The sequence below is a fragment of the Meriones unguiculatus genome, chromosome 12 (genome assembly GCF_030254825.1).
Source record: "Meriones unguiculatus strain TT.TT164.6M chromosome 12, Bangor_MerUng_6.1, whole genome shotgun sequence".
Lineage (NCBI taxonomy): Eukaryota > Metazoa > Chordata > Mammalia > Rodentia > Muridae > Meriones > Meriones unguiculatus.
In genome coordinates, this window is record NC_083360.1 from 16,777,891 (window position 1) to 16,790,162 (window position 12,272).

The 12,272-nt window shown below is 36.9% G+C and overlaps 1 protein-coding gene across 4 annotated transcripts in view; it reads right to left on the minus strand.

Annotated features, from left to right (window-relative positions):
* The window catches only part of Slit2 (slit guidance ligand 2), a 350,512-nt gene that overhangs the window by 48,296 nt on the left and 289,944 nt on the right, over positions 1-12,272 (minus strand). For all 4 annotated transcript variants that reach the window (XM_060365344.1, XM_060365345.1, XM_060365343.1 and 1 more), the window contains 3 exons: positions 4,960-5,084; positions 4,748-4,845; positions 1,587-1,726 (listed from right to left, as the gene is read on the minus strand). In XM_060365344.1, the coding sequence (XP_060221327.1) occupies positions 1,587-1,726; positions 4,748-4,845; positions 4,960-5,084 (363 nt within the window). The remainder of the gene's footprint in view (positions 1-1,586; positions 1,727-4,747; positions 4,846-4,959; positions 5,085-12,272) is intronic.

Here is a 12,272-nt window from a genome sequence, read left to right on the forward strand (position 1 = left end):
CTTATTCTATCAGCTGAACAACAGGTAGAAAGCACCTCTGTCCTAGGGATCACTAAGAAACAGATTGTTTAAACGCTGAACTTCTTACACACATAAGTAGCCATTCCAATAGAGCTCAGACTACCAGTTTCTTACAAAGGATTTAAATCTATGGCTTTCAGCTAATGGAAGACACCTGACATGTGATACAGTGACAGAGGTGGGTAGGGAAACCTGAGGAACAGCTGAGTCTGTCTGGCATAGGTGTGTTAGAATACACTCACTATATTTTATTACAGTGAAGATTGATCAAATTCTGACTCCTAGCATGATCGCTATTTATGTATGTATCCATATATCTAATTTTCTATCTTTGTGTTTGTGTGTACATACGGATGTATGTATGATTTATCTACCCATTTATCTATCTGTCATATACCTACTTATCTATTTATCTATTTTTGTACTTACCTATTTATTCATGTGTCTGTATCTACTAGTATGACTCCATGGAAAAGTCAACTTTAGAAACATCTAGGCACATATAGGTTGTCAAAACTGAACCTCATTACTCTATGTTCAACTTTCCCATAATATACCTTCCTATGAAAAAGACATTTAGTATAAGGAAAATTTTTGTATCTTTCATAAAATACTTCAAAGATTACTTCTTTAGAACTCTGAGAAAGTTAATTATATAGATATGATTGCATTTGATATTAATCTTAGCTACCAACATAATTATTTCACTATCCAAAATTATTAACTATATATGATTATATTAAAATAAATACAACAAATAAAAACATCAGGTAAAATGAAAATGATAGCTTCAGAAACAATGACAGCTTCTGAGCTTCTCTTTAGATATACCACAGTAGCATCCTCTTTTTTCTGTCACCCTTGAATGCTTTCTTAAAGTGAAACTATGACACTATGACACTTGTTAAAATAACTATGACATTTCTTATGCATAGACACACAAACCAACAGAATTCTTTCAAAATATACAAGGCAGAAACTTGATGCTGACTTTATATAAAATTGGTCTAAATGAAGAAATAAATAGCAATTTGAATAGTCTGGTCAGGTTTATCAACCGGTTCTTATCTAAACCAATTCTTTAATTGCTTAAAAAAATGTCACATAAGACTTTCCAAAAAGCTCATCTTTCTGATAGAGATCCCATTTACGACAGAACTTACTGGAGGCACTCCTGAGGAGAAAGTATTGACATTATTATCTCAAATGCAGAGTCATATTTTTTTGATTATGTAAAGAAATGCATAAAAATACATTGGCAAAATAGTCTGTAAAGGGAAAGTAGTTTGAATGAAAATGTCATTGAATCATGGGTCCAAAAGTTTCAGCATGACAGCATCCTCTTTGATTCTACAGATCATGGCTTTATAAGAAAGATGCATAAGTTGGACTGAGCTAGCTGCTTCTTTTATTTCATGGGACAAAACAATCTCTATGTATTTCTGTTACTACAATTAAGGCTACCAGTTATTGAATAAGCATTGCTTGTTAAATAAACATAATACTGTAATGATGCTTTCAAAGTGATACACTGATTGATGACACAACTTTCCTGTTCTTCATACCTGTGTATTCTGGTGGGCAAAGGCATGTGTAGTTGTTAATTCCATCAACACATGTGGAATTATTTTCACAATCATTATCTTCGCAATCATCAATATTTACTTCACAGTTTTCTCCTTCAAACCCATCAGCACAAGCACACCTAAACATCAGTGAAAGAAAGGCAAAAACATCTTTTGGTGGGTTTGAAATGTTTTTGGTCTGAATGTTTTTTATTTAATTATTATTTATTACAATTTATTTGCTTTGTATCCCAGCTGTAGCCCCCTCCCTTATCCCCTCCAAATCCCACTCTCCCTCCCTCTTCTCCTCCCATGCCCCTCCCCCAGTCCACTGATAGGGAAAGTCCTCCTCCCCTTCCATCTGACCCTAGCCTATCAGGTCTCATCAGGACTGGCTGCATTGTCTTCCTTTGTGGCCTGGTAAGGCTGCTCCCCCTCAGGGGGAGGTGATCAAAAAGCCAGCCCCTGAGTTCATGTCAGAGAAAACCTACTTGGAGACTGAGCTGCCATGGGCTACACCTGTGGAGGGGTTCTAGGTTATCTCCATGCATGGTCCTTGGTTGGAATATCAGTCTCTGCAGGCCCTCCTGGGCCCAGATATTTTGGCTCTTGTTCTCCTTGTGGAGTTCCTGTCCCCTCCAGGCCTTTTTATTTCCTCCGTCTTCCATAAGATTGCATGCACTCTGCCCAAAATTTGCCTATGAGTCTCAGCATCTGCTTTGATACCTTGCTGCATAGAGTCTTTCATAGGCCCTCTGTGGTAGGCTCCTATCTTGGTCCCTGTTTTTCCCCCTTTCAATGTTTATCCCATTTGCCTTTCTGAATGAGGATTAATCATCTTACCCAGGGTCCTCCTTCTTGCTTAGTGTCTTTAGCTGTACAGATTTTAGTATGTTCATCCTATATTATGTGTCTAATATCCACTTAGAAGTGAGTATAAACCATATTTGTCTTTTTGCTTCTGGGTTACCTTACTCATATATATCTTTTCTAGTTCCCACCACTGGCCTGCAAATTTCATGATTTCCTTATTTTTAATTGCTGAGTAGTATTTCATTATGTAAATGTACCATAATATTTGTATCCATTCCTCAGTTGAGGGACATATGGGTTGTGTCCAGATTCTGGCTATTGTGAATAAAGCTGCTACAAACATGACGGAGCAAATGTCCTTGTTGTATATTTGAACATATTTTGGATATATACCTAGGAGTGGTATAGCTGGATCTTGAGGTAGCGCTATTCCTAATTGTCTGAGAAATCACCAGGTAGATTTCCAGAGTGGTTGTATAAATTTACATTCCCACCAGCAATGGAGGGGGGTTCCCCTTTCTCCACATCCCCTCTAGCATGTGTTGTCCCTTGAATATTTTAAAATAGAATAAATATACACAATTACAAAGAACTACATAAAACTGGTTTTTTAAATGCTTTGAAATTATATCCTTTAAACAGCAATTTAAGGTTCTAGCTAACAAACCAGAATATGTTTAAAAGTAAGAAATTATGAGTGCCACAATGTGGTGAATGTCTCCATGGTCTTAAAAGTCAATAAATCTCAATATAATTAAAGTTCAAAAGATAAGCAAAATTTCCTTCACTGCCCCTAGATAAGTTGGGTATAATTCATACTTTCTTCTTTTTTTCAAATAAATGAATAAGAACTGATTTAAATAGTTATGTGTTTACTGTTTGATAATTTCTCTCTTCTTCCTATTAAGCATTCATTCAGTTGTAGCCCTCTCCCTCATCTCCTCCCATTCTCTCTATCCCTTCCTCTTCCTCCTCTATCCCTCTCCTCTAGTACACTGATAGGGGAAACCCTCCTCTCCTATTCTCTGACCCTAGCCTATCCGCTCCTATCAGGACTGCTTGGATCCTCCTTCTCTGTGGGCTGGCTTGATTGCCCACCAGGGAGAAGTGATCAAGGAGCAGGTTACCGAGCTCTTGTCAGAGTCTGTCTCTTTTACCTTTAGTAGGGAACCCACATAGAGACTGAGCTGTCTATGGGCTACATCTGAGCTGGCAGTCTAGGTCCTCTCTATTCATGGTTTTTGGTTGATGCATTAGCCTCCGCAGACCCCCCTGGGTCCAGTTTCTTTTGGCTTTGTTGGTTTGTTTTGTTTGAGTACATCTCCTTTGCTGCCCATTAACTTCCTCTATTATCACCTCAACGCTTTTCCCTACCCACTGCATGTGCTCTTTCTTATGGTACAGCCAATTGAATCCACCTAGTGCCACCACATGTGCATGAGTGTAGGGAAACCTACTGAAACATGCATAGCTTCTCAATGGCTACAACCTTGACATGACAATCAGTTGTCATTAGCACTTCTCTCTGATTTGTGCTGGGATTGTTTGATCTTTTAATCACACCCTGTCTATCAAAGCAAAAGGAAGTCAAAAGTAAATGTAGGATTTGCATAAGTGGAGTAGCTGGCTGTTAATGAGCACAATTAGTCGATACCATGTATTGCCATAATATGATTTGATTTATCATAATATGTCTCTCTGCATGCTTTTTCTTTGTTATTATTATAATTATTAGTATTTCTTACACTATTCACTTTGTATCCTAGCTGTGGCCCCTCCCTCATCTCTCAATCCCATCCTGCCTCCCTTTTCTCTTCCTATGCCCCTCCCCTAGCCAACTGATAGGGGAGGTCCTCCTCCCCTTCTATTTGACCCCAGCCTATCAGGTCTCATCACAACTAGAATCATGGTCTGGCAAGGCTGCACCCCAGAGACCAACAGAGCCAAAAAACTTGGCCCTGGGGGCCTTGCAGAGACTCATACCCCAACCAAGGACCATGCATGGAGAGAACCTAAACCCCTGCTCAGATGTAGCCCATAGGCTCAGTCTCCAAGTGAGCTACCTATTAAGGGGAGCAGGGGTTGTCTCTGGCATAAACTCAATGTTTGCATGCTTTTAAATATTTGACTTTGTACCAGTTTGAGCTGAGAACACTGTAGTTTCTTTGATAATTTTTCACATTTGCTATCTATTTCATGGACTAATTCATGTGGTCTGAACACTAAAATTCTTGAAAGAATGGCTTCTGATTTGAAAAAAAAAAAAAGAAAGAAAACTTCATGCATAATTGTTTAGGTACTCTTGGTACAATAGTTCAGACAAAGGCCATCACAGCCAGGTTACTTACCAGAATCCATCATTTTCTCCTTCTTTTAAGTGGCAAGTTCCTCCATGTTTACATGGGTTACTGATACAGGCATGGATGGGAACATCACAGTCCTGCCCCTGGAGAAGAAATGCCCATGTTAATGTAAGTACAGATAAAGCAAGCTAGCTCTCAGAACACACAGAGAGAAGAGTAGGAAGAAGATGATATGCCATAGGAAGTGTTTTTCTTACCTTGAAACCATATGGACAGGTGCATCGATAGAAATCAACTGGGTCATTGTTACAGGTGCCATCGTTTTTACATGGATTTGATAAACAGGGATTACACTTGGCTTGAATAGTAACCTCCACGGGACCTACAAATCAATAGAAAATTATGAGAAGGGGTACTTTTCTTTTTTTCATTCCATCTAATTCATTTATGATTCCTAACATAAAAGTAAAATATTTGTAAAATTATTGTCACTCATGTTATCATGAATCTTTTCTATGGTGAAACCAGAAATCTATATCATCAAATCATGGCCAAAGGAGGCCTTGTAACTGTGAGGACTGTGATACTTCTGAGTGAAAACAGGAGTCTGGGTTGGCAGCTTAGGTATCAACTATCTGGAATTAATGACAGTGTCATGATATGAATCTTTTTATGTACTGACTTATATTTCTGGATACTACCCATGGCAATGACATATATCCCAATCCAAGCCAGCCCAATGGAAATGCAAAACACAAAACTCCAGTCCTATTTTATGTATATGACAAAATCCAGAAAAAAAAAATACGTAGCCTATGTTATATTCTTCTTTGTATCATTTTAAGTCTTTTAATTCATTAGTGCAGGCTGTGGCAGGTGACATTTCCAGCCTGTCTTCTGTAGCATAAAATTCCACAGAAATGAGCCTATCAGTTTCACATTTTGTAACACAGTTTATAGAAACCTCATTATCAGTAAAAGGCCAGCTTAACACATCAGAAGCCACAGAAGTTATCTCCTATTTATACCTACTATCTGACCTATGGCCCAAACTGTGGAAATTAAATTGTTCTCTATAAATCATGTTTTATCGATGCTAACTTCTGCACAGTTTGTGAGCAACCCTTATATTCCCTTTCTGCAACTGCACTGGAATGGGGCTATGGCAACTGGACTTCTTTATATAGAAAGTACAACTCCTTTGAAATATGAACATTTACCAATAGCAGTCTCTGCATGGGTCCTTATACTCATTGGAACAAGCAGTGGCTGGTTCAGTTCTCAGCTTTCATTACACACAATTCCTAGCACAATCATTTGGAAATTTGCTATTGGGACAGTTGTCAAGCACCCCTAAACCACAACTAAGCTGTGAACCTTGAAGCCTTCTCAGGTTAATTTCACTCAAAATATCACTCTTCATGTTCTGTTCTGTGCTCCCTCCCTACAAGGGTCTTCCACAGCAAATGTTCTAGTTCAGTCACTCTTACAATCTTTTGACCCCTCTTCTCCAATGTTCCCTGACATTTAAATGTAGAGGTTGTGTTGAAATGTATTAATTGAGAGTAGACAGTTGATCTCTGTATTTTGACCAGTTGTGACTTTCTGTAATGCTCTCTAGTGGCTGTAAAGAGCAGTTTCTGTGATGAGCAGTGAGAGCTATACTTACATGTGGACATAAGAATAAGTACATGAAATACAGTTAGAGATTCTACTGCTTCAGAAAACTGGCAATAGTAGGTTATGATCTAGGTCCCATGACTATACCAACCACAGGAAGTTGACTAAATTTATAGTGCCAGGCATGACCCTATTGAATGGACCTTAATTCCAGTTGGGTAGCTATTGTTTATCTTCAGGATCTAGGTTTCACTAAAGATTTTTTGGAATATCTTGCCTTGCCGGGCATTATTTGGTTTCTTGTCAATGGAGTTAAAAATGGCAATTGATTGCTTTTTCCCATTGGCAGCTGTATTTTTACATCCACATGATTTCACCAACTTTGCTTTTGTCTATATTTCAACCCTTTAGAAATATTTCCCTGGTATCTTGATCAATTATATTCATTTCCTACCTGCATTTAAGCATTTTAAATCATAACTTTTATTTGACTCCAATTTGGAATTCATTTTCTGTTCAGTGCCCTCTCTAAATATCTTCTTCTGATGTCCTCTCACTCAAGGGAAATTATGGCTTGAATCTGTCTTAGGGTAACAATAAAGACTATTTTGGACTATGAAAAATAGAAGTAAATATAAAAGCTTAATTATTTATCAGATTAATAATAGTGAGCTGATGAGTTCATGTTCTAGAAACACAAGTTTGATTTGTAAATTTGTTGTGGACCATGATTAATAGAAACAATGGCACAATCGTAAGAAATAATGAGATGTTCTCTCTCCCTCTCTCCCCTTTTCTCTCTCTCTCTCTCCTTGGAAAGCAACTACATTCTTCAGCTTCTTCTATTTGAAACTAACTGGTTTCAAGAGATGTTTCCTGCCAACAGATTAGCCCTATGAAATATGTACCATAGAATACAAAACACCTCTCACCTCATGGAGACAGATATTTGCTAGTGTCAGTAAAATGAAGGAGCTGAGTGTATGCTATCTGGGTTGATTTGACATCAAGTTTTACTTAACAAAGATGCTACAGTATTAGTTAGATGAGAAGAGGTGTGTTTATCTTAATAACTCAAAGTGAAATGAGAAGAAAGTTTGGTTAGCACTCTGTCTGTTACCTGCCTTAATTGATTGAATACTGGACTTTGCATACTTTGAAGTCTACTGCAGACATGCTTACAAGACTCCAATCACTAGATAATCGCCTGACCCCACTGTTGCTACCCCTGAGATTTCTATCTCACTTTTTTTGTTTCCAAAAGCCCAAGACAAAGAAAGTTCTAGCTATATCTCAGAATCTGTATTTTTTTATAATCATTTAAAAACACTAGTCCAAAAACAAACTTGTGTCTAAAGTACATGGAAAATAATTCCAGAAGCATGTGGACAGTTTTTGATAGCAGAATTCTTGTTATTGCAGAATTCCTTAAGCAATATTATCAAAGGCATGTTTATCAACATTCCCTCACTCATCAAATATTTATAGGCATCTAGTTTGGGCAAGGTGTACGGCTTCAGATGATCAAATCCAAATAAAATGTCTGAGATTCTTCAAAACCTTCAGGTGAGCAATAGAGATACATGCATGTATTAATTAGAGAAAAAAAAATAAGGGCAATGATAACACATGTGATGAAAATCACATTTTAAGTTTGTAAGGGCCGTTAAGGTAGAGGATTTATGGAGCAAATTTAAATAGGATGCTGAATTCCATGAGAAAATCATGGCCAATTATTTGTGGCCATTAATGAAAATCTGTTGAAAGTTTAATAAGATGAAGAACTGAACTTAATGGACAGCTAAGAAAGAAATTAGCACCAGAAAAAGATACATGAAGAAAGAGGCAAAAAACCAATACCACCACCACCACCACCACCACCACCACCACAACAACAACAACAACAACAAAAAACAGTGAAAAAAAGTGACACTAGCCACTGCTCATGTAGGTGAGCTGATAAGGATAACGAAATTGATGTGACTGGATTCAGCAGGACAGATCCATTGGTCTTACAACACCTTTGACTTAGGAATAAAAATGGCAGCTAATGATAGGCAATTAAAAAATCCTGTAAATTTGCTTTAGCTGTATGGTTAAACAATAACACCAAAGCTAAGGATCATGAAGATTACTGTACTTGCCTTTTTCTATGTATATGTGCCTTTGGCCAGTAAAGAGCTTCTTGAACCATGATGGATTAGAACAAACAATACCTGTTTTATATACTTAGTGCATCACGAAAAATACGATTTTAAAATTTCCAAGGACGTATTATGAACTGTTGGTTCTGCGTATCTATTTAAATAAACGCAACCTAAAACTTTCTCAGCCTCAAATGTTAAAAGTGTAGTTAAAAAAAATCACCATTTTTATTATTGTGAGTGATGCTTTTCACAGCTATTTATATACGTCTACATTTTTCTTTAGATACCGAACAAATTTAAAATCCTCTACACTAAAGTTATTTCAAAGTTATAGCTATAAGTTAGTGATATGAGATCTGAAAATTTAAATTATTTGCATTGAGTATGAATTATGCTTCAAAGCTGATATAACCAGTAAATTTTTCATTACTTCTACCTTAGACTAAATTATTTAACCATCTTTACCTTGGCTCATGACTAATGCTAATGTTGAATAAAAATTTTGCAGCACAAAACCAGAGGCTTCATTCAAGGAGCTCAAACTTTCACACCCAAAGAAAAAATGTGAGTCTCCTTAAGAAAATCACTACTATTTCAATGTCATTATGGAAATATGTGTTAGCTTCCCTTAAAATTCTAGAATGAGGGTGGGATCAGGAGGGGAAGAGGGAAGGGACTACAGTTAGGATACAAAGTGAATAATCTGTAATTAACAAAAAATAAATAAATAAATAAAATGATACCTCAAATTCCAGTAGTTTAATAAAATAAAAGTTATATTTCAGTCACATTAAATAATTCTAGACTGTAAAGGAGTATTAATATATAAAATTAGGAGGAAGGAATGTAACAAACTAGATTATAGAGTAAAGTTGATGTTACAGGATATTAAAATTTCCTAGGATTACCTGATGCTTGAGCTTTTATTTTTCTATTAAATTTTTATTTTTTATATTAATGACACGTTATTTACTCTGTATCCCAGCTGTAGCCCCCTCCTTTCCCTCCCAATTCAACCCTCCCTCCCTCCTCTCCTCCCTCACCCTCCTCTTTTCATATATGAAGTGGCGAAGTAAAGAAGTAATGAAGAGGATGCCTCTCTGTTTTCTTGTCTTCCTTCTCTCTCTCTTCTTCTCTCTCTCCTCCTTTTATTCCACATATCTCCGGTTACAGGGGACTGAAACCGGAATTCTACACTTCCTAAGCAATCAACTAAACAATAAAATCCTCAGTTCTGCTTTTATCTTTTTTTTCTTCTTGAGAAAGGCCATCAGTATTGCTCTAAGTAGCTCAGGCAGGGTTCAGATCTCCTTGTCTCAGGCTTCTGAGTAAATGGAATTATGAGTCTGAGCCACTTGGCCTTATGAATTGTGTACTTTTTCCCTGTCTGGTTCAAACTGGTGGCTGTGAAACACTGCTATATCTCAGCCTTGTCCTTTATACAATGTCCGACTCTCAGGTCCTGTGGCTCCCTGTATAAACCTCCTGATAGCCTTTTGGTATCCTTAAAATCTTATCATTGTTTGATATAATTAAATGTTATTTATATATTTCCATCTTATACATATTTCTGTCACCAAGAGTCTATATTATTTTAGAATTAATTGTGTAAAAACATAAACCTTAGGCGTGTAAGAGTTTAATTATCAGCTACTGGATCCTCAACTTGTTGGAACATTGCTTTATAATTTGTAGAAACTCCTACTCCATTTTGTTAAGTGGATAAGAGAAGATATATATTTCCAACTGAATGCTTACTGTTTAGTACATTTGGGCAGCTAATGATCTCTGTCAAATAAAAGAAGTGGATAATTTAGTGTATATAGCTTAATCTTGATGAATCGGGATCTTTTCAGAGGAATATTCAAAGTTCACAATGACAATAAACCACATTGATTTTCTTAATGAAAAATGGGAAGTAGGAAGGGCACAAATCTCTTTTTATGATTAAAGAATTCTTGATCTTACTGGCGTTAATGAGAAGAGGCCAGGTATGAGGTTTTAAGGACAGCTCATGATCCTGGACCGTCTTTTCCTACTCAAGAATGCTCTCACCTCGTTACTAGCACCTACTTTACCCCATTCCTTTTTTTTTTTAAACATCATATAAATGGGATCTTCAGAAATTATAAATTAATTAAAATAAATTACATAATATAATATTAGATATTTTTACAGGAAAATCACATTTACGTATAAAATGCACGTGTCTTTAAACAAAGAAATTCATTTGTTTCCTGCTGTAATTTGATTGTAACAGGATACAATTTCCTGTTGTGATATTGATAAGCCTTAAAATGAGAGGTTGTCCTTAGTGGACTTTCATGAATAAAATAAAAACATTTTTACACTTGCATTCAAACGGTGGAGTTAAGTTAAAATATGAAATATGAAATTATAAAATATTCAAGGCCACATCATTTTACTGCTGTCAAGCTCATAAAACATGAAAGCTCACAGGGCCGGACTCCAGAGCTTTCCCTTAGTAGACAGTTCCAATAATAGATTAGAGTATGTTGTCTTCAGACAAACAAACCACTATTGGAGGGGAGGCTCTCGACATCAATTTTCTCAGCATACTTCTGTAGTAAGACTGTAACTTACTGATATCAAAGGCTCGTGTAAGAATCTTTCTATTGAAACTTCTAAGAGAAACAGTAGTGAGTTTGACATCCGAGATTGATGGTCCAAACTGGGGCTCCTTTACTTTGAATCAATCACTGTAAATATGATATTTTGGTATCTCAAGTGGGAAGTGTGCAGTTCTTATGTAGGAATTATGGGAGGATAAAATGATCAGGATAGAGCAAAACAAACAAACAAAAAACAAAAAACTAAATCAGTGAAAAGTCATTCTTATTGTGCTATTAAGGACCAGTGCACTGCACTAAGTGGAATCTTGCTTTTGTTTCTGTCAAAATTAGCTCATCTCACTAGATCTTTAAAAAAGCACTTCACCTTGGGGGTATTGTTTAATGGTAATTGGTTGGTGTCTTGGTACGTTAGAATAGCATGATTAACTGCATAGCTACAGGGTGCTTTCTTTATATTAGGCAGTTGAACTTCATCTTTATAAAGAATGTGTGTGTGTGCAAAAATGAAAGAAGTGAAGACACAGGTTGTATGGGTATGCAAGTCATTCCTCAAGCACTGTCCACCTTTCTTCTGTGTGTGGGTTTGTGTATGATGGTGCGTGTATCGTATGGATATACTTAACGTTATGTGTGTTCATGTTCCTGTGGAGGCCAGAGGCCAATGACTGTGTTGAGGCAGGCTCTCTTGCTCATTCACCTACACTAGCTGGTTGGAAAGTTCTAGGGATCTGCCTATCTTCATGCAGACAGAGCTAGCCGCTTTCACTCAAACACTCCGTATCTGCACTCTGCTTTCCACGCTTGTTGTGACAAGCATTTAATAGGGAGATACTATAGAATTCGGTGGCTGGGCTATTTACCCAGTCCTTCCCCTGTTTTTCTTAAAAGGGTCTCCTAGTATCCTGGAATTTGCCAATTGTACTAGGTTAGATGACCAAAGAGCTTCTGGATCTATCTTACCAGTTCTAGGGATTATAATCAAGTGCTACTGTGCCTGTTTGTTTGTTGAGATTGAACTTGAGTCTTTGGTCTTGAAAGGCACAAAACTGATCAAATAAACTATCTCCTCAGCCTTATCCACTTGTCTAAACTTGTTAAATTTTATTATTATTATATTATTATTTATTCACTTTGTTTCCTGGCTGTAGCCCCCTCCCTCCTCTCCGCATGGTCCACTCTCCCTATTTCTTCTTCCCTTATGACCCTACC